Source organism: Trichechus manatus, unplaced genomic scaffold, assembly GCF_000243295.1.
Source record: "Trichechus manatus latirostris isolate Lorelei unplaced genomic scaffold, TriManLat1.0 scaffold00033, whole genome shotgun sequence".
NCBI classification, from domain to species: domain Eukaryota; kingdom Metazoa; phylum Chordata; class Mammalia; order Sirenia; family Trichechidae; genus Trichechus; species Trichechus manatus.
In genome coordinates this window covers 3883614-3907060 of record NW_004443969.1, presented here as the reverse complement: position 1 = coordinate 3907060, position 23447 = coordinate 3883614, and the positions used below count along the sequence as shown (strand labels likewise).

At 39.0% G+C, this 23447-nt stretch overlaps 2 protein-coding genes across 9 annotated transcripts in view; both read left to right on the top strand.

The window, feature by feature from the left end:
* The window catches only part of DPP10 (dipeptidyl peptidase like 10), a 1865365-nt gene that overhangs the window by 916911 nt on the left and 925007 nt on the right, over window positions 1–23447 (top strand). For 2 of the 8 annotated variants that reach the window (XM_023730176.1, XM_004375074.2), the window contains exon 1: window positions 11203–11355. The exons of 3 other annotated variants lie outside the window; for them this stretch is intronic. In XM_023730176.1, the coding sequence (XP_023585944.1) occupies window positions 11317–11355 (39 nt within the window). In that variant the 5' untranslated portion in view covers window positions 11203–11316. Of the gene's footprint in view, window positions 1–11024; window positions 11121–11202; window positions 11356–23447 lie in introns of those variants that run through there. 3 more of the 8 variants (XM_023730174.1, XM_023730178.1, XM_004375072.2) reach the window with 3 other exon arrangements.
* The window catches only part of LOC105756215 (40S ribosomal protein SA-like), a 105186-nt gene continuing 93859 nt past the window's right edge, over window positions 12121–23447 (top strand). The window contains 1 exon segment of the mRNA XM_012555175.2: window positions 12121–12268. Coding sequence (XP_012410629.1) covers window positions 12121–12268 — 148 coding nt within the window.

Genomic DNA, 23447 nt, shown 5'->3' with positions numbered 1-23447 from the left:
GTCTCTGGTTAGATTTATTCCTAAGTATTTTATCTTCTTGGGGGCTATTGTAAATGATATTGATTTGGTGATTTCCTCTTCAAGGTTCTCTTTGTTGGTGTAAAGGAATCCAACTGACCTTTGTATGTTTATCTTGTATCCTGAAACTTTGCTGAAATCTTCTATTAGTTCCGGTGGTTTTCTTGTGGATTCTTTGGGGTTTTCTGTGTATAACATCATATCATCTGCAAATAGAGATACTTTGACTTCTTTGCTACCAATTTGGATGCCCTTTATTTCTTTTTCTAGCCTATTTGCTCTGGCTAGGACCTCCAGCACAATGTTGAATAAGAGTAGTGATAAGGGGCAGCCGTGTCTGGTTCCCGTTCTCAAGGGGAGTGCTTTGAAAGTATCTGTATTTCATGTTGGCTGTTGGCTTTGTGTAAATGCCCTTGATTATATTGAGGAATTTCCCTTCTATTCCTATTTTGTTGATTGTTTTTATCATGAATGGGTGTTGGACTTTGTCAAATGTCTTTTCTGCACTGATTGATACGATCATGTGGTTCTTGTCTTTTGTTTTATTTATGTGATGGATCACAAGATGCTTTTTAAATAAGTAGTTTAAAATCATGGTTTGTTTTTTTTTTTTCCCCCCAGTTTCAGGAAAGCATTCTTGAATCGCAATTTTTAGTAATTTTGTTACCTTGCTTTGTTCCTTGCCCCAGGAATTTCCATTTCCTGTATATTGGCTGTTCTTTGCCATCTACAATATTTGTTAATTTCTGTTAAAATCTCTCTTTCTTCATTTCCTTTTAGTATTTAACATTTTTCTCCTCCTCATGTTGATTTCTTCCAGAGTATTATTTTTTGTGCTTCTTTGTTGTTACATTCCTTTTAGTTTATTATTTATTTCTGACATTTCTTTCATTTACAATTCTTTCTTGAGTTCTGTCACCTCATTTCTGAGTTTTTCTAATTCTGATTAATACTAGTCTTTTACTAATTCTGTGATTATCTTAATGTCCTTTAGATCATTTTGAAATAGTATGTTAAAGTTTTGATAATTTTTTTTAGTATGGCTTTTTGGCACACCTTATTTGTTAATAGAAGAAATTGGCAAACCTTCCTTTAAAGTTCCAGGTAGAAAATACTGTAGGCTTACTAAGTAAAGTCTGTCAGAAATATTCAATGCTGCCAATATAGTCTGAAAGCAGTCATAGGCAATCTATAAATGAACAAGCACAACCATGTTCTAATAAAATTTTATGTATCAAAATAACTGGTGGGCTGAATTTGATCTGCAGACAGTAGTTTGCCAACCCTTGGTATATGGGGATATTGTTTTTTTTTTCTTATAGGAAGTATGTTTTGGAGGTAAGCTTTGCATGGGATTTGACTTTGATAGTTTAGTTTTCTATACTTCATTTTTATGTGAATTTAGTTTTCTTGAAATTTTAGATAATTAATAGTTCAGATAAAATTTACAACTTCAAAAATCTCCTTATTCTCTTGTTTTCATGTAGTGTTAGAAAATATGGTGACTTGTTTTCTCAGATTTCCTACATATGTTCACCTTTTCTCTGGACTTTCTCTTTCCTTCATATTTATTATCTCTATCCTACTCACTTGTGATTCCACTTCTAGTAGCTTTTCCTCAGTATGGGGTTCTGCACTGGAACAAGGCCCTGGCAGATCAGTTTCAAAAGCTCACTAGAGTTAGACTTCTCCAGCCACCTTAGGGCTTGCCATGTGCCTGTTAAGAACTGTGAAGTGGCTGAGATTTTACACTGCTTGCAAGCTAGTAAGTTAACTTGCCTCAATTTCATGGATGATGGCAGAAGAAAGAAGACTCCTGGGTTAGAGACAGGCCTTTATTTCTATGGTACAGCAAGTAGCATGAACATCAGCATGGTTAGCTTCTCTTGTCCCAAGTCCCAACATAGATGGTCCCAGATGAATGCCTGCACACAGTGGGTTGTGTTATATAAGAGGAACCCTAAGCATAGGAATCTGAATCTTTTATAATGGAAAGTAAGCACACCTTGCCTTTGTTACAGAGGGAGACATTTCTTTTTTTATACTGGATAGTAACCAGGCCTGCCCTTTGATCTGGAGGGAGGCACAGTATCTTCCAAGGCTGTAAATAAACTTTCTTTTCACTAGAGAGAGATATTATTCCCTCTTCCCAGGTTGATCACTATAGAAACATACTTTAAAAAATACTCTGGAATAAAAGGACTGTCAGTCCCTTACTAGCAAGACATACACAAATGTGAAAGAGCCATGGAAAATTGACTCCTAGCAGGGCCGCTTACACTGGCTACTGGAATGCAGAAAACTTCTAGTTTCATTGGTTGTTCTTAGATTGGTCCACTCTACTTTCTAGTTAACACCCATGGACTATTTTGGGGTTCTCACCTTGAATGTTTGGGGACTGTCAGGTCTGTCATTTGCTGTACTGCTTCCCTCTGCTTTCTCCCAGATATATGCTAAAGGTACTCAGTTTGTATGGTTGTTCATGGTTTGTCTTCATTGTTTATATTTACAGATTTGCTGTAATATCTACTATGCTTCGTTGTAAATGCTGGGCTTTTGGTTTCGATATCTAGTTCTCTATCTAGCCCAAACCCATGCTGACACCACTGCAGCCCATCTTCCCAGAAAAACCCGGCCCTTTAATTCAAGTACGCTAAGCCTGATGTTACCTTTTTTTCTTCAATCTGTAACATCAATTTTACTATGCTGTAATATAATTATATGCTAAGAGCCTACTGAATTGGGTAGGAATGTTTGACTCTTTTTTGCATCTTCCCTCCAACTAAATGGTACTAAGCTGTTCTACTGCTTTAAGTGGAGGGTCCAATTATTTTTCTTTCTTTTCTTTCTGTAATATTATATACTTTCCTTTTTCACTCTTATTTGTGTACCCTATCCAGCAATAACTTCTTCTTACTCTCTTTTGAAACATGTGACCCAAAGACTAGTAAATCAGATAACCCAAGTTTATTTAAAATGTGTGCAGAGGATATAAAGGAAAAATAACTAGATTCTGAGGTAGAGCATAATTGTAGAAGATTTTATTGACCTTACGATTCTTTTTAGAATTGTATGGGCAGGCTATAGGAGTTATTTAGGTTGTACTTAAGACAATGAAATACCTCATTCAATTTTAACACTTCCTAGTAATTTTACCTAGTATACCACTATTCAAATTCAATATAGGATTTAGATAGTAGGAGGAAAATAGAATAAAATAGGTGTGATCTTGCCAATATAACTTTAATCTCCAATTCATTCCTCCCTGTGAGCTCTCAGCATTGAAGGCTCTGTGTTTTTAACATATAGTACCTGTTCATAAGCACCGAAAAATTTCAAGCTTATTGACTTTTACTTAATGTTCTGGTGCCAAGCAATATCTGGTGAGCCCTTACCCATATGCAGTTTCAGTAGAGCAGAGAAATACCAAGAGCATATACTTCCTAAATGTCAAATAGAGGCAAGTGATATATTCTAAGACAACAGGGACAGAGAGAAGATACTTTCCCCGCGTGGCCATGCTCCATAAATTAAAATAAACAAATACATGAAAAAAGTTCATAGGTTTCTTGAAGAAAATTTTTTTCAAAGCACATTTCCTCTAAGACCTCCCCTACTTAAGCAGGGAGATTGATATAGACCTCTCCCACCCTGTCCTGCAAACACAAAACTTAAACCCAGTTCCCAGCAAGTTCCTCTACCTCAAGAATTTACAATTTAGTAAGAAAAGTAAGAAATCACTTGCAACAATTAGAATGCTGAACAAGCTAATAGAGAACACAGGCATAAACTGCAGTGAGATGTGTACTACGGGAAGAGTTAGAAAGCAAGTCCCTGTGAACATGAGCTGGGTCCTCATGTATCAAGTACATTTGGGAAGACAGAAGTGTATGGATAGCTGCTCTACTGAGAGGGGGGAGAGACCACTAAAAAGGACTGCCATCCAACCTGTGAGGTTCTTTCAATGTCCTATCAACTAAAATGAAGCACTCATACAAATCCTGCTAAGTCAAAAATATTGCAAGCTAAAGGTATTTTTCTAGTCATGCACTTGTATAATCTGTGATATTTATTATAAATTCTCTCTGTCTCTTCCACTGATTCTTATTGCCTGATTGTTAAGTGCAGCAAATGATAAAATATTGTCAGAAAGGTAAACTTGAAATTGATTGAAGATGTTAAATGTAAATCTCCTACAGAGGAATAAGGAAATTAAAATCTGGACCACATTTTCTAAAATTATATAAATATGTAGAACATAACCAATGGCAGGAGCAGTAAGTGGGACCTGACCAGTAGGAACTAAGGTAATAATGATACTTATGAATGCATCAATGTATACAAAAGGCTTAACGCACCCTAACATCTATACGATGCATTCTCTTGGCTTTTTTACCCAATTTTTCTCCGCCTCCTCATCTCCTTCTCTTTCTCCTACTTCTTCAATTTGGATAAAGCTATCCAAATAGCTTTATAATTATAATTATGTGATATATAGTATAGTCATAATTTTAGATAGAAATTGCATGGTTTAAAACATTTTTTTTATTCTCCCAAATAGATACAGATAGATGACAGCTAGACAGAGAAATATAAAAAGAAACCTGCATCAATAGCTAGCAAATCACCTAAGCCAAAAGGTTAAATAGAGTTAAACACTGTTCAGTAATTACAAACGTATTTCGATTTGCCTCAGTACCATATAGGTTGCATCCTAAGATGTCCTGAAACTTTATTTGTAAAATAGAAACAGATGACTCTGTGTGGTAAAACAGTAAGACTACAAACTCAAGGAAATCAAAACCAAACCCACTCCCCCAACTCGATTACAACTCAAAGCAACCCTATAAGACAGAGTAGAGCTGCCCCATAGGGTTTCCAAGGCTGTAAATCCTTATGGAAGTAGACTGCCACAACTTTCTCCCCTGGAGTGGCTGGTAGGCTCGAAATGCTGGGTGAGTGCTTTAAAGACTGTACTACCAGAGATCTTTTGAACTCAAGGACTTGGCTTCAATTTCCTTTGGAGATAAGAGAAGCATAATTTCCAGAGGTGGAAAGTCAAATGCTAGGGGCCTTTTATGTCAGTGGCTGCTCTGGGGCCATTTCACCTGAATCTTAGACTTATTTCTTATTATCATGAGGAAAATTCATGGAGTAGTCTGAAACTGATGAATAAGAATAAATCAAGGCTGATGAAAAGTGTTGCAAAAGATGGAAATCCCCCCTTCCTTCCAAAAAATTAGTCCAGATCTCACAGGGGAGTTTTCTCTAGGAATTCATAAAATATTTTCCTGAAGAAGAAATGTGCTTTGTGCTGTCCTGGGAATTATATAAGGAAGGAAGGAAGGCAGGCAACCATTATAAATTCTGAGTACAAGAAAAGGCTGTAATAATGTCCTTTCCAAGGACAAGGAGAAGGAGACTATTTACAATCATTAGAAAATCTAGTTTGGGTTATGGAAACAAGAAATACCAGGTACAGAGAAATGTATTCATCAAAGGCAAACTCATTATCCGAAAAGGACAAATGTAGTGTTGATGTTTCTAAATACTCTTCCATGTCTTACAACCCCTGTGACATTTGTAGATTGAATTTGGTTCAGAGAATTTTACTTTCTAAAGATGTATGAAGATTGGAAAAAAAGAACCACTAATATCAGCCAAAAGAAGTATGTCTTTTTTTTTCAAACTATGCCAACATAACTAATTAATTAAATGATTACTCTGAAGAAAAGCAAAAACAAACAAAAAAAAGACACCAGCTACTTGTCAAGCAGCCACCTGTCAAGCATCTAGTGAGAAAAAGAAATAATAATAACTCAGATAAATTTCCCACTTTCTCACATCATTTTGGTGTTAGAACTAGCTATACATACTGAGAGAAAATCATATATGGGAAAAATGTACATTGTTTTATTGCTTTAATATTCTTATATATGTGCCCTCATAGAAGGGCTGTGGGGTGAAAGGAAGAAACGAGGTGTGTAAATACAACAACCAATGAGGCTCTGCAGAACTTGACCTCAGTAGGAATGAGCAGTTTGTCAACATCTTCAAGCATCCAGTGAGCCACAAGAACGGCGCTCAGGATAGTGCAACACTGTCTGCTTCCACCACAGATAATTGGGCTACGGATTTCTGCAACAGGAAAGCCTTCCTATCATAGACTGAGACAGACAAAAAGTCTAGTTAAATTAATGCCAAAGTATCTCAGAAGAGGATGATTATGAATATCATTTCAATATGTACTGCCTTTACTTTTTTTTTTTTTAATAGATTTCTGTTTTGTTTTACTGGCTAGGGATTCTAAAATATAGCTTGTTTCTGAGGATTGCTCAGCATACTGGTTGTCTGCCTAGTGACATGATACCCACTTTGGAGAATTCAAGAAGCCAGCAGAGGTGAGTAGAGGTGATTTATAAATCGAAACCAAATGATAGCAGACGATGTGAACTAAATCTATTTCTTGATCAGGGAAGGGCTAATTGGGCATAATCCAGGCCATGTCTCTGAAGGCAAAGCTCATGAACTCTGTCCTCCTGATGCTGTGCTCATTACAGACACTCCATAGAGTACTGACTAAAGCTACAGAATTTCCCATTAAGACAGCCTTTCCATGAAGCTGCAGGTTTACCTCAGGAAGGATAGAGAATGAAAATTAGTGAGAGATTCCAGACAATTAGCTGCTTAGAGATTCCTGTTTGCCTTATTTATCTGAAACTGAAGTGTTTGTCACTAAAGAATACCTTGCTTCATAAAATCTCAAAAGATTTTTGTCTTTCTCTGACATAGCAGAGGTTAGCCATAGCAGAGGTTAGCCACGTCTTGTTATTTGGTTGTTGTTAGAGTAAATTTGCAGGCTCATGGTGACGCCATGCACAACAGGGTAAACCATCGTGATCCTTAAGGTTTTCAGCAGCTTATTTTAGGAAGCAGATCACCAGACTTTTCTTTCTCGGCTGTCTTAGTATGGAAGCTTCACTGAAACCTCTTCAGCATTGATGCAACCTGCAAGCCTCTGCTGACAGATGGGTGGAGGTTGCAGGTGAGGTGCATTGTGCATTGGCTGGGAATCAAACCCAGGTCTTCCACATGGAAGGTGAGAATTATATTATTGAACCCCAGTTTTTCTTCATCTTATCACAGAGTTCTTTGGTCCTGAGTCTGATAATTTGATATGGGAGACTGAGTACAGCACACAAGTCTTACACATTTCTGGAAAAACCTATTTATGCCCCTAATGCTTAAATATCTTAAGATAATCTCCAATTAGTTCAATTGTTATCTAAATCTCATGACCTATCCTCAATTATTCACGTTAATATTTCCAGGTAAAATGAAATGCCCTGCATTTGTGTCTCACTTTAAAAGAATCAAATATTAAGAGGAAAACACTAGTAGGCATTCACAATGTGTATGTAAGAAAATTTTGGAGTGACTTTAGAAACATCAGTAAATAAAGGATACAGCATTGTGGGTTATGTTTACATGTGAATGTGAAAGCAGGATTTGAAGCAATAAAAATTATCTAAAGGAAGTAGTAGAGTCTGAATCCTAGGAAATCTTTCTGAATAAAATAGTCAAATGTTATAAAGTTTAGACATTTATAACCCAAGATAGAGGATATTTTGCTAGACCATTTCTCCAGGTCTCTTTCAGTTATAAATTTCAGATTTTACTCCACAAAACTTGTAGGACAGGTTTCTTTACTGTGATATGAGAATTAGAGGATTAAAAATGTATGGTTGTCAATGAGTAAAACTTGAGCTAATTTGAACTTGTCAGAGATTATATGAGGAAGAGTAGTCAAAAATATTCTGCAAATCTCTACAAAAAATCTTTAAATCTCTCTTTAACTTTCAGAAATGATACTCTGTAAAGAAATTTTTAGTATTTATTTCTGAATTCTAAAACAAAAAAGTCAAGACAGATAGCTACTAAACACTTACATGTATATAAGGGTGCACCTGGAAAGTTTGGTAGCTGTTAAGGATCCTTTATGAGATAATTCATCTATTGATTTCTATGTTACTTACTTATCACTTTACTCTAGAACTAAATTTTAGATATAGAAATAATTTATCACTCAGAGGATTGACTTTTGATTTATAAAATCCACAAGGAATCCTAGAAATTTAGAGAAAGAAGGGATCTTAAAAGTTACCGAGTCCAAACTTTAATTTTACCAGGTGAGGAAGCGAAGGCAGGAGAAAAGTGACTTCACCTTGGTCCATACCGCTGTGCCCTAGTTGAGTTAGGTCAAGAATACCAATTTACTATTCTGGTGCAAATCCCTCTGGTCTACACTGCACTTAGGCTATATCTGTCTTAGTAGTTTTAAAAATTTGTGGACTCTGCACTGTAAATTAGTTTTTTTTTTTTTTTTAAAATAATAACCTATAATCAGAAATCAGAGCTTCAGGCATACTCTCTTAGAGTGTTAATCATTTATTTATTTTTCTTGGATCATTAAATTATTTTTTCAATAAGAATTGGAAATGAAGTAGAATAACCTATGTTGGAATTTAAGTGTATCACATTTCAAAAAAAAAAAAAACACAAAATTTCAATTGGGAAAATCTATTTACATGTGATTAAATTTTAATTAGTATCCTTAACCTAGAACCCAACAGCTATAAAGGAATATTCTTAGCTTGTAAAAATAACAATCCACCCTAAAGACGAAAAACTCAAATGAAATCAAAGAAGCCTTCCTTTAAAAAAGATGATTCATGCATGGGTGTGTGTGTGCACACGCACATACATGCATACATATGCAAACACATGAAACATATACTACCAATTTATGTCTTAATTTGCAGCCAAAGCAAATTGAATACTGGATATTGAAAATGGAAGCAAGTTTAACAGTTGAATTCAATCAAGTAAGTAATCTTAAGCAAGGTGAATCTATCTACTTGTCCTGTGTCAACAGAAATCTCTGCACATAAATTCCTTAAATTCATTCACAGGATGGGTCTGAAATGGAAACTCATTAAAAGAATGAATACATTCAAATGATGAAGAGAAGAGCAAAATATAAAGATGGAAACATTTTCCTGAGTAATGAAGATCACACTCTCCCCTCTCCCCCAAATAATTACCATGTCCAAATTGGTCTGACTTACTGGATAAACTGCCCAAAGGCTATTTTACCAATGCTTCATTTTTTAAAAAAATATTTGTTTTATACCTTTACAACTAGCAAAATTTCCCAATAGAAATCGACCAACACTATTACGGGTCCTTCACACTAAGCAACTGAATGCACATTTTCAAAAAGCAAGCTCTCCTTCACCTAATTTCTACCTTTCTAAAGAGAAAATCATTACATTTGATTTTCCAATCTAATTAAATCTACTGGTGATCACTAATTTATTTCGTTTAAAAAACTTAGAGAGATTGTTGTTAAAATTCTTATTTAGGACAACTGTGACAATCCATGTTTTAGGTGTTAACAAGGCAGGAGCACAACTCCTATGATCCCACAACAACCCCTCAGCTGGGAAGTGCCTAGTTCGTGGACCACCGGATGATTCAGACAAAGGAGACAGTCCTTTCTTAGTCAATAAAACCAGCTCAAGTTACCCTTCTCCCTCCCTCCCCCATGTTCTCTATCTTCTCTACAGGAGCCTCCTCACAAATCCCTTGCTGAATCTTTAACATCTGGATATTTAACTCCCTCATGCCTTTTCTCCCCTGAGCTGTCCCCAGTGGCCTGTGCGTGGGTCCTGGGGACTGCTTGTAACCCATCTTCTTTCGGCAAGTTCTTCTTATTACTCCCCACTCCCCTCCTCCGTAAGCCAAGAGCTGGTATGTCTTGAGAAAGTTGTTAGGTTTTGTCTATTACAGGCACAAGAATTCGACTTTCAAAGGGCTACATTGACTCATTGATTTGTATTCCTGCTCCAGACTGTCTCAGCTCCCACACTAAAATGTAAGCTCCCTGCAGGGAAGGATTTGGCAGGTTTCGTTCACTGTGTTGTCTCTACCTCCCACCCTGACGTGACTTACAACATGTCTGCCATATAGTGGGTGCTCAGTAAACATACTGGAGACTTAAAATTGGAAGATTGGAGGAAACAGACAGAGAGAGAGAGAGACAGAGACAGAGAGAGAACCAGATTATCATCCTTACAGTTACTGTCTTTAACTAACCTTTAGGAATTTCACAGACATTAACCAGGCAGCGAGCGGGAACATCCAGGCTGGAGCCTAAGGGATGTACAATGCCCGAAATTGGGAGGCGCAGAGCCTCGGGCCGGAATGGGACAACCCCTGGGGTCCCGCCAGGTGCTACCCGCCCCCAAGGGGCTCGGGGTTCCCAGCCCCCAGCCACCTACTGCCTTCTTGGAGTGCTGGAGCATGCCCAGTGGCCGCGCTGGAGGCACCGAGGGCTTTGCTCGGGCGGACTCCTAATCTCCGGGTTTTAGCAGGAGCCCGCGGGGGGCGGAGGGGTGGGGAAGCCCGCGGAGCCCCGCAGCCTCCGCCGAGAGAGTGAGGAGCTCGCGCGCAGCGCTAGGCTCTCCCTCGCGCTGCGGTTGCTCAGAGATGCTGGAGCGCGGCGCCGGCCTGCTCCACCTGGCGCGCTGAGCGCCGCGCCGGGGGCCCTCGGGCGCAGGCTGGGGGCGCGGACTGCAGTAGCACGCGAGCCGGGCTCCGCCGGCGCTGCAAGACGTCGTGCGAACGCCGTCAGGTGCCGGGTGCTCGCCGCTCGCCGCTCCACTAAGTTGCCTCTTGGTCAGGTCTGGTCTCCGAGGCTCTTTACGCTCTGTAGTGGTGGGGGCGGGGGCGTGGAGAGTTGGAGCGTCTGAGGTAGCCGAAGGAGGGGTCCTGCTTGGGGAGCCTGCCTGGTGCCTCTCTCCTCCTACCCCTCCCTGCTACTCCCCTCCCCCCACCCCGTCGCCGCCGCTTTCCCTTCCGCCAATTCCGAGAGCGACGGACGCCTGTGACATGCAATCGCTGCCAAGTGACGGTTCCCGAGTCTGAAGTGCCCGCGAGGAAGTGAGCGCCAAAGCGGGCCGCCGGCGATGACAGCCATGAAGCAGGAGCAGCAGCCCACCCCGGGGGCCAGGGCAAGCCAGGCGCAGCCGGCGGACCAGGTGAGAGTTGGCAGCTGCGGCCAGGCCCTCCTGGGAGGGGAGGCTCCAGCCCGCGCTCCCCCCGCCTCTCCTCCCCGGCTCGGCTCCCACGCCTCCCTCCCCCCACCTCCGCCCCAGTTCCAGGCTCTCTTCTGCTCACCCATGGACTCCGCAGGAAGTTGGAGCATCTGAGTGCGCTCCGGGGCCGGGCGAGAGGATGCGCAAGGTGGAGAGCCGCGGGGAAGGGGGGAGAGAGGTAAAGGCTGGGGGTGCCGCGGGAAGCCCCGGCGGGCCGGCCGCTGAGGGAGGGAGGGGCGGCCCGGGCCAGAGAAGGGGGGCTGTTGGTCCCTATTCACGCATGTTGGAGGGCTAAGTGGCGCGCCTGGAGGCGTCCACTTGCGGGTTTCGAACCCGGTGCTCACGGAGCTGGGATGCGCGCTGGCCCAAGTGACCGAGTAGGCAAATGACCTTTAGGCCGACAGAGTTGCTCTTTTCCTTGATTTTTTTCCTGTGAGGAGGCAGGAGTAAGGGGAGGAGGGTACTAGGCATCTGTAGTCAGCTGAGTGGAAAGAAGGTTGGGAAGCAAAAAGGTATTCATTATTCAGGCGAGCTGGAAAGGTACTGGCTTTAGCGATTTGTCGGATCTGAATGTGCTGAGTGTTTGTGGAGATGGGATGCTTTGTGTTGGTTGGGGGTTATTCCTGTCTCTTTCCCGTCCTTCTGCACCCGCCACCCCCGTTTTGTTTAGGTTTTTAGGGATTGTAACATAACCATACCAGGGTGGATCCCTGTGTCATCTCTGTTCCTGGATTGGGGTGACTTGGGAGTTCGGTGCCTCTTTTTCCCAAAGTTGGAGGGTCGGGAGCGCTGAGGTGACCTGGCGAGGAGGAAGGAGGCCGTGATGAGCTGGCTCGAGGTGTTGTCACGTTTACATCAATTAGAGACACTGGGCAGAGAGGGCTTCTCTTAGGTCAGGGGATAACTACGAAGCAGAAGAACCGAGGCGCCGGGGGTGCCGGAGATGGTGCTTTCTGCCCCGACTGCACTGTGGAAGGCCGCCCCGACGCGTCTCTGGCGGAAATACTCCCGGCACATTGCTAGAAGTGGGGTGAAGGCGATGCATGCAGCTAGGCTCCTGCAGCGGCTCTGCTCTTCGCTTATTCTAAGCAGTGAGGAGTGTGTTAAGGGGAGCTGTCCAAATCGCCAGGAGTGGCAGCGATAAAGGGGGAGGCGATGCCAGGGATGCTGTTATTAATATTCCAGTCTTGGTCATCTTTCCTGGCTTGCGGACACTCTCTTCTTCCCTTCCCTCCCCTTCTCATTTACCTCACGTATGTTTCACACAGGTGGTGGGATTACTCAATGCCTTCAAGCTCCCCCTTCCCTTTACTGGGGTGAATGTTGCAGTTTTTACAAAGCAGTCGTTTTTCTAAACCATGCTCTTTGCTCCCAACCCTGAGATAGTATAAAAATACTAAAAACTTAATTACACCCTCATCTTATGTCTCCTTCCCCCCCCCACACACCACAGTATAGCAACCAGTTAGCAGATGTATAAAAATAATTTCAGGAGAGGAGCATGGATTTAACATCCTCTTTCAGGCTGACAGCCCTTCAATTTCATTAACAAGCTGCTGAGCTTCTCTACAGCTCTTGGAATGATGCTACCAATAAGAATGATTAGTCAGGTGAGAGTCCCCACATGAAATCTTCAGCCACTAACCTGTGACACCAGCTGGTTACTTGAGGTGCTGCAAACGGTTCAGTGATGGTGGAGGTGGGAAGGCAGAAGCCAAGCTGAGTGCACAGAAGCTGAAAATGTCTATGTAAATAGTGGCCATGTCCAATCTTTTTGTCAGGACTAATCTGGTACTTAATATTCATAGGAAGAGATAGAGTCAAGCTTGACTCCGTTTTTCTTGTTAGTGTGCTTTTTTTTTTTGGCCACTTGAAATATTCAGGGAGTGGCCATTTCCAGAACTCTTGTTTTAATTGAATATTTTAAAGTGCCTTTCTGAGCATTTACATGATTTTAAAATGTCAGTGGTATGCATATTATTCATGAGTTAAAATGAAAGAGATTGATTTTTGCAAAAGGAAGGACAGTCAGGCTGAAATATATACGGCAGCATACCATTGAGGGGTTTCCAAACGCTCCCAGAAAATACCTATGTCTAGTATACTCTTTGTCCAAAGCTTGATGTGAGAAACGATGACCAAATATTGTGGATGATTGCTGTGAATGCTTAGACTACTTGTCTTGCATCTCCCTTGTGATCCAGGATATAACACCTTAACATAGACATTATTGATTGTTCTGGTTTCTGTGATATTTCAGAGAAAAAAAACTTCACACATTTAAATAAAAAGTAGCTTTATAAAATCCTACTTAATAGTTAAATAGAAGACATGTTCCATCTAATCACTCACTATGTATTGATTTTGAATGATTTAAGATTTTGAATGTTGCCAAAAATGGTTTTTTACTTTCCATGGTAGAGATTTTTTTTTTTTTAAATGAAACGTCAAAGACGCCTTGTCCTGAGGCCATCAAACACCTATTTCCAGTCTCAGCACCATGGAAGACCATTATCTTTGCTCCAAGTGAAAATGGTAATGAACCATATCATCTGCTTGCTGTTACGGTCCTCCTGAGAACTTGACCTCCCTGTGCTGTCTTCTCCATCACCGTCCTCCACCACGGGCATGCCATGACCAGAGGCTCTCTCCCCAGTGAGCAGCAGCAAATAGAAGAGCAGGCATTGTCTCTTTTTATTAACATTCTGAATCATGGAAATGTTTTTTTTATCATTTTAGTAATCTTTCCTTTAAAGCTTCATTGAGTAAGTAAATGTTTACAAGTTATTTTTGTTGTTTTCATAGCATGCCACAGTAACAAAATGGCTAAATATAAATGCTCTGCCATGGGTAGATGCAGTTGTTCCCACTTAACATGATCGATGTCTCGTTTTTACACTGAAAAATCTGAGAACTTGAGTGACAAATTTTAACTAATTCTGTTTTTCCCCCCTAAATCAGTTCCTGAGTACCTACTATGTGCAGATTATTGTTCTCAGGGCTGATAATTTGAGTGCATTTTCCTATTTGATTCTTAAATCAACTTTTTGAGGTAGATAGGTCCTGTTGTTATTCCCATGTTAGAGATGAGACTACAGAGAATTAAAGAAGTTATGTAACTTGGCCAAGTTTGGCTTAGAAAGTGGTGGAGCTGAGAGTCAGCTCTGACCTGTGACATTTACAGTTAAGTCTAACGTGACACCTCTTAACTGCTACACAATCACATGACACATTCCTATTAGCAGAATATAAAATCATTTCCAGTTGTGTGTGTGTGTGCAGGTTTACCTAGAATGAAAAAATGGGTGAAGAATTTGTTTAAAGATTCAGATAAAAATGCAATAGTGCCTGAGATTTTAAAGTTAACTTCTATTTCTACTGATTATCTAAATAATTTAAAAAGAAAGTTCTTAGAAGTACATAGGAACTTATTATCATCATTATTATTTAATCTTTTTATCACTTGTCCCTGATAGCCATCAGGCTCTCAAGATTTGTTTAAATGAGCGCATTTTTATAGGGGAAGTTTAAAATTTGCCCACATTTCCACCAGGTGGCACCCTTCCGCTGAATCCAGTAGGTAAAAATATTTCCTAAAATGTAAAAGAAAAAGAAAAACTCCCAAAACAAAAACAAAAAACTAACTCTACTTTCTGGAGTATGACTAAAAAGTGTGTTTTTATAAGCAAGTGTTTTGCTACTGAGACGTATTAGTTATGCATTTTTCTTTAAAAACACATTCTGGTAGGAAACCAGTCTGTTGCATCTCAACTTGTAGCAGCCTCTCGGTGAAATAATTCGTGGTCGTTTATTGTGACCGAGGATGTAACATGTAAAATGCCTTCTGAAAATATCCATTTTACTTTTGGCATTTAGGTAATATTAACATAAAATGTTTCAATACAGAAATTGGGATTTGGTCTGGCAAACCTGATTAAAATTTTCAAATGTATGCTTAATGAAAACTCGCAAAAAAGTTAATTTCCCATATTTCCCTAATATATAAAATTTCATAATTTATCTATAAGTATTGTTTTTAATACCCAAAACCAAACCAAACCCACTGCAGCAGAGTTGATTGCAACTCATAGGCACTCTGTAGGACAGAGTAGAAATACCCCATAGGGTTTCCGAGGCTGTAAATCTTTAGGGAAGCAGACTGCCACGTCTTTCTCCTGTGGGCTTTTAATACAGAATCTTGAAAATAGATTTTAGAAATCATGTTAAAAAACTTATTTAATAGAAGATTTGTTACTTTTCTTCTCACCATTCAGTATATAAATCACAGCACCTAATTGGGGGAGACTGCTATATGATTTGGTTATAAAAGATAAGTTAGATAAAGTGTTATGTTGAAGTCTCTGTGGTTTGACAGAGAGAATATCCATTCTTAGTCTCCCTTAATTTCTTTATATATATGTGTATATATGCATAAATACAATACATGTGTAATTTTATCTACTGAATTTAGAACGTACCATTTAGAACATACCACAAAAATCCTCCTCCGCTTTTTATAAGCATTTTATCTATCTATCTAAAATATCTATCTAAGTATCTATTATCTGACTATCTGTTTCTTTCAGGTATTCGAAAATTACACATTTAAAAATATTAAAGTATATTAAAGATTAAATTATATTAAAGCAAGTTAAAGAAGATTATAGGATTAAATATTAATGTATTATGTTGTGAAGCGCATTACATTGAAAACAAAACACAAACTAAATTTCTCACAGTGAAAAATAAAGTGCTTTCAAAAATTTGGTTTCTTGAATTATTTATGATTACCAAATGTTTCAGTCGTTAGTACTTACAGGCATATTTGTAATTTATTTACAGTAAACCATGTACCGTGTATAATGCTAGAATATTGTGTCTAAGACTGTGCACATTTTTGTGATCAACACAAATATTTATTTAGAATAATTCATGAGTTATGCCCTGGGAGTCACACAAAGAGTCCTGTCCTAGCTTCACCAGTGGCTAATGTGTTTCCTTGGGCTGGATAACTCAATTTCTCCATTGTATCTGTGAATGGAGGCGACCACAGGTCCTTTACTGGCTTATTGTCAGGATTAAGTGGGATAATATGTAAAAGCTTTGGATAACGCCTGTCCTATTCCAAGTTTTTAGTAAATAGGTGGTCAGAAAATAGAAGCCTGGGTGGGGAGGGGGAAGCTTAGTAATCATTACTAAGCCACTTACAGCTACTATTTTAACATTTCATAGAATATCTCATTTTTCATTGTTCATATTTCTATGATTATGTATGAATTTGCACATACATACCTATATTAATGGTTTTAGGACTTTGGTACTATTTTGACAGACAACCTTACTTCAAAATACCGTACATTTCTGCTTCCTTTCAATCAAAACTCACTTCTTTTACTACTGTGTCAGGGGCTAGGTTGAAAGTAAACATTGGCTAATTCTGACAGGTGAATGAGCTGCTGGGTATGTTGAATGTTGTTTTCAGTGTAATGCACTTAGTAACAGCATAAGAAAGAGGATGACTGGAGAAAAGAGGAACATAATTTATAGAATTATTTTGGGGTGGGGGGGATTTCAATTAGTGTGGCAGGAGAGTGGGTATAGTAACAGAGTCCCCAGGACCCAAAGCTGGTGTGCGTACTGGCATTGAAGGGGTGGAAGGAGTGAGGTCAGGCTAGACATAATTCAAAAGACTTTTCCCACACAATTTTTTTTGACAGCTAATCTTATGCAACATTTAAATTCAGAAATCTGTTCTTTATGTTCCAATGATTGAAATTATCTCCATGTATTTTCATCCTTGTTGAGTGACCTTACGTGTTTTAAAACCAAGTTCATGTATTATTGAAACCTTATAATGGGGACATACACACTAATGCATACATTTTAGGAAAGTTTGGAGTTTTTTCCATGTGAAGACCAGCAAAAGGTCCAAAAAAAAAAGGTAAATTCATGATGGAGAGAACGCAAATTCTTTATAAATGCATTTTCTCAAGTGAAGTTAGAGATGCTCAGGATTTCTGCCTTAGTGCATGCTGTCCTCACCTTGAGAAACCATACTGCTTAGTATTAATTATTCCTAGCTCTACAACTTTTTGGCAATAACCAAACTCTATTTACTTTTCTTATCTAGACAGCACCAGGGCTTTTAAACTGAGCACCCACTTCCCCCCATCTGGTAGACATTCTTGTTATCTATCATGTATGAACTTAAGAAATGTTTGTCATTTCCAGGATGGTAGAGAAAGCTGGGAAGTAGGTCTGCTAGGAAAGAATGGGGCACTCTTAAGAGAAAGCTCTTCATATTGGGGACTTGTTTTTATTAAGCTGTCCTGAATTCTTGGAATTTCAGACATACCCATATGACATGGTAAATATACCACCCACTGCAAGGCTAAATACAGAATACGCACTTTTATCCATAACCCGTAAAATAGGTGCTCTATTTTGAATTGCTCCGTTTCGTAATTGATGGTAAAAGTGCTGTTTGTAATGCCTTCTAAATGAATACATATATATTTTTTCATTGTCTTTTCAAGTTTATCATGCCATAGTTTATTTAAAAATTGTGAAAATTTTAATAATTTTTTAAAAAACAAACTTTCAGGTAAAGTGTTTATTCCATTAACCAGAACAGAGTATTCTGCAGTCTTTTTGGGATTAACGAGTGGTTTTAGTATTTAGCTATTCTTAGGGGGAGACAACGTGGTGTAGTAGGATTGAGAACAGAGTCTGTGAATGATTGAATTGACTTGAATCCTTCCTCTATTCCTCTATATTTACTGACTGTGCAACCTAGGGCAAATGACTTAGCTCTAAATTGCAAGTTACTGAGCTCTGAAACCATTCCTTCATCTTTAAAAGGAAGAAGATGGTGAGAATGTTGAAAAGGTTAGAGATGGTCTATGTGAATGGGTTTTTATAACATTTAGCCCAAGGCAGAAACTTAATATTTTTATTCTTATTGCTACCATGCTTCTGGATCATCTGAGCAGATTCTTTTTTTTTTCCCTTCTTCTTTCACAAGGGTAATTTGGCATTTATGCTGACGTAAATGCTTAAATACGTGTGTGTGCAGTCGTTAACACACACACATGTGTATACACATACACATAAACATACCGTGCTCAAACATATACCACCACACGTGCATAAATATTTATGATCTAAATATACTGGACATGTTCAGTTAGATTATTATAAAAAAGTAGATGAAAATCAATTTACTACAATCAAACTGATTTCTAATATTCTTTAGATGATAAGCTGTTTCCCAAAAGACTTAGGATCTTCTTTTAAACTGTTCATGGTTTAATAATCTCTTTCCAGAAGTTTGGTTCCTAGAAAGGATTGACTTAGAAATTCTTTGCATATGGGAACTGATGATATTTTGAGTTGAAATTTAAGAAAAGTTAGCTGAGTGCATAATCAAACTGACTTTACATTTGGAAATGTTCTCCAGCCAAGCTGTATATTATCTGACTTTAATGTTATTGTAATTTATCATACTTATCGATTTTCTCAGGTCAATACAAAAACCTATGTATTAGGTTCTGGATAGCAATTGAAGAAAAGTGAGGAAAAAACCCAATTTTATTACTTCTATCCTCACTCCGCTCCCTTGTTTTGGCACTCTAAATGAAGGTCCAATATCTTATACCGTCTGAGAGTCTCTGCTCTGAAAACAGAAAATATATGACAAATCTGAATTATACGGTTGAGAACTTGAATGGCAGGCACTCCTGTGATTCATTTTCAAATAATGGACCAGAGAGACCACTTGAAGCTGCATTAATACTGTTTGTATGAGGGTAGTAGCAGGCCTTCCTTGCTATTGGTACGTGGGTTTACTTTTAGCAAGAGGAATCGTGTAAGTGAAAACTCAGATACTCAGGCTTCCGTTAATTGCTTCTTACTCCAGAAAAGGTTGTAGTAGAAGTTAATCCTGCCAGACATGGCCATGCCTTCATTGCATGCTTTGAAACAAGTACTAGCAAATATTGTTCGTAAAGCAACCTTTTGCATCCATGTTTCACAAACTCAAATAATAATTCTTCTCTCTTAGACACAGATTCAGAGTTCAGAGACATGGTTTTCACACAGGTCAAAAATATATCTGTTTGAGAAGAAAAATCTGAAATTCGTGAAGAATTTCTCAAACTTAGAAATAGGTAATTTGTATGTATGAATAGACTTTCTATCTACTCTGCTAGCTTTTAGGGACTTTAAAAGGGGTGGCGGGAACTGTTCATTTTCTTTGTTTCTTTTCAGAGTATTATAAACCATAAGTGTTCCAAGAAATAAAATGCATCTATTTTTTTTTGTGTGGCAAAATATACACACTATAAAATTTTTCATTTAGGCATTTTCAAGTGTTCAGTCCACTGGCATCAGTTGCACTCACAGCCTTGTGCAGCTATCACAACTATTGGTTTCCAAAACTTTTTCATCATTCCAGACAGAAACTCTGTACCCATTAAGTAATAGCTCCCCATTCCCCCTGCTCCCTAGCCCATGGCAAACACTAATTTACCTTCTGTTTCTATACATCTGTCTATTCTAGATAACCCAAAACCAAACCCATTGCCATCGAGTAGATTCTGACTCACAGTGACCCTGTAAGACAAAGTAGAACTGCCCCGTATGATTTCCAAGGAGGGGCTGGTGAATTTGAACTGACGACCTTTTGGTTAGCAGCCTGAGCTCTTAACCACTGTACTACCAGGGCTCCTCTATTCTAGATAGTTCATATAAATGGAATCATAAGATATTCGTTATTTTGTGCCTGGCTTTTTCCCTTGGCATAATGTTTTCAAGGGTCATCTATGTTGTAGCATGCATTCGAATTTCATTCCTTTTTTGTGGCTGGATAATATTCCATTGTATGTGTATATCATATTTTGTTACTCCATTCATCTGTTGATGGTCACCTTGGCTTTGAATAATACCGCAGAGAACATTGGTGTACAAGTATCTGTTTGAGTCCCTGTTTTCAGTTCTTTTGGAAATAAACCCAGGAGTGAAATTGCTGTGTCATACTGTAATTCTATGTTTAACTTTTGGAGAAACTATTTTCCACAGCAGCTGCACCATTTTACATTTTCACCAGCCATGCCAAAACTTGTTATTTTCTGTTTTTTGGATCATAGGCATCCTAGTGGGTGTGAAGTGTAAAACGGGCATATATCAAAGCTATTTCCAGCATCTTGATCTGATCCAAGAAATCATGTGCATTCCACCATATTGGCAGTGATAGGCGTGTATGAGTCAAGCCTGGAGTTAAAATGGAAGAGACCCACTTTCCTTTGTATCTATGGAGGTTGTTTAAATTGCTCTAAATGAGGCTTACCCAATGTTAATGTCATAGTGACATTATGTGTGACTTCTTCTGCATCTACCACTCCTTACAGAGGTCTGTTTGCTCAGAGTCAGTAGCTCTGTGTTAGAGGTTGTGGTTTGGGTTCATTTGTCTCCGTTTGTATCTGTGCCATCTCCAAATCCGAATTCTGTTCCTTCTACTTTCCTACATTTCTGAGAGCCATTCTTGGTCCAAGAATTTATGCCCTGACAACTACTGTGACATCACTAGTGGCCTTGCCTTTTTGAAGTCTTCCCTCAAACAGCCATAAATTCATACATGATGATAGCATTTGAGAGACTGTATCTACTACCAAAAAATCAGGCAGTAAACACCCTGTGAATCACAGTGGCCCAGTCCAGTTGTGCATGGGGTTGCCGTGAGTCTAGGGGCTTGACAGCAGTTGCCAACAACAAATACAAAAATTGATTATGGAATCAACTCTTTAGTTTTCAGATCAGGAAACGGAGAGTGGAAAGGTGAATTGATTTGTCTAATGTCACATTGTTGGATGGAAACTACTCTAGATGTGGCACTCCTCAGAGCTGGGGATCTCAGCTTTAAAGCACCTTTCTTCATTACTCTGATCAAACCAGAAACTTAAAGGTACCTTTACTATTGAGCTCCTGTTTTTGTTGATATGTGGATTATATGGAGTCATCCTCGCTCCAAAGTAAACATGGATTGGGGGATAGTCAGGAAAATACATGGCCTCCATTTTTATATTGGTTATAACTGCAGGAAAGTCAGCAAAGTTTTGATTTTGAAGGTGGAGAACTGAATATGCATTTACTTCTCCTGAATTTGTTTTTTTCCACATCTCTTGGTTAAATTCCATCTCATGCTTTATAATACACTCAATGTACTGCTTCATTCTTTCTCAGAGCTATGGTCCTTGAGCTGTAATAGTGAATCCAGAAAAACTAATATGAAATTACAGATGGTGCAAATATTTGAAAATAGGTAAATACAGTCTAGGATTAGCTGCTTGGGCTCAGAAATGTCAGCTCCACATTGCTTATTGGTCACACAAGGCAATTTTTGTTAACGGAAAACCCAGGACAGAGGCATCATGCTGTAAAATTGCTGGTTTGGAGCTGTGCAACATAACAAGCCCATAATTGTTATATAAACCCAAAATGAGTCATTCTGTAACAAGGAATAGGTGTTTCAGAGAGGTCACAAAGCACCAAGGGGTTTTCCAGGAGATAAAAAATTAAGCTGATATCGTAACATGGAACTGCCATACAGTACCATCTGCTAACTTCCATATAAAGCAAATTTTTAAAAGGGGGAGGGGATATCCATTCTTATGAGTATAGGCACATATTAAATGACCTGAGTATGAGACGTAACAGTCAAATTGCTGGCATAAAATCTGTAGATAGTGGCTATTAGTAACGTGCTCTGTGTTCCTATTTCTGACTTTGAGAATTTAAAACACTGTGATCTAATTTTGTTCCATCTTCCCTTTAAGAGATACAATTCTTATTAAGTCACCTAGTTTACTGATAAAACAGCTGAGAATGATAAATGATGACTTGCTCAAGATCGTGTTGTTGTCGTTAGCAACTGTCCAGTTGTTCCCTGACTCATGGCAACCCCATGTGTTATAGAGTAGAACTGCTCCATAGGGTTTTCTAGGCTGTAATCTTTACAGAAGCAGATTGCCAGGCCTTTCTTTTACAGTGCTGTTGGGTGGGTTCGAACCACCAACCTCTTGGTTAACAGCCGCTCGCAAACTGCTTTCGCCACCCAGGCTCCTACTTCAAGATTATACCACTGATGAATTTGGTGGATTAGAAACTAGGGCTCCTCCCTCCTTGGCTGGGAGTTGGTAGAAGGAGCCTCACTTAATTATCAGAATCATGAAAATCGTTCTTTGCTTGTTTGTGGTGAGGGCAGATACAGAAAAGGTGAATGAGAATTAAAACGGGAAGATTTCAGTTAGTTTAAAAGTTTGGTTTTTTTTTTTTTAACTTTTATTATTTCTTTCCTTGTAAGATGTTTAATAAAACCAGATGTATTATGTAGATGCTATCTGGAAGCAGAAAGGAGCAGGTGTTACTTGTACAATGATTTGGGTGAGGCCTAGATTTTCTACAGTTTGTTATTTCTCAGATAAATTGGAAGACAGTGGGAAGACCTGCTCCAGATCAATATAAAAGTCTGTAAGAATCACTGTTCTCTGTTAAAATATGAGCCTACCAAAAAACAAAAACAAGACCAAAAAAAACAGCATGGCTCTCATGTAAATACATAGTGAACATATGGCAAGGATAAACTCACTAATAAGAGAAAGATCAAGATGGTCAAGCTGGTTCAGAAAGCATTTGATGAAGAGAAGTTTATATAAAGTCAGTCTGGAAAAGAACAGGGAGCAGCATATAAAGTCTGCAAAATTAGATACAAAACTGATTAATATCCTACAGGTCACTTGAGCTATAACCTTTGGAATTACCTTTTAAAGCAGACAGAATGTTTTTGCAACATGTCTATCTTCTACAAGTTAACAGCCAACTTTACAGACTCTAGGTCTTACGTCAATAGCAAGTCAAAGAAAGGTTCTTTCTTCTATAAGTATACAGTCCTTGGGTGGGCTGGTTAGACGGTGCCTGGCCTGACGATAATTGCACACACGGAAGTGAAAAGCCATTCTTCGAGGATCTAGCAAAATATGGTTCAGATCAAGTTGCTTGGTGGTGTTTGTCCCTGAGATGGCTGCTTCCAGAGCTGCCTTTAGGAGGAGAGAGAGAGATGGCATAGCCACCCACGCAGTCTGCTTTACGACGTTATCATAAGTTTTTCTTCTCTCCTTACTCAGTTTCTTAATTGCCTGTATCCTGAAAAATAGCTCTTCTCATCCATCTGCAGGTATCTGGAATTGCATCATGACTTCTTTTGTTCCTTTAACT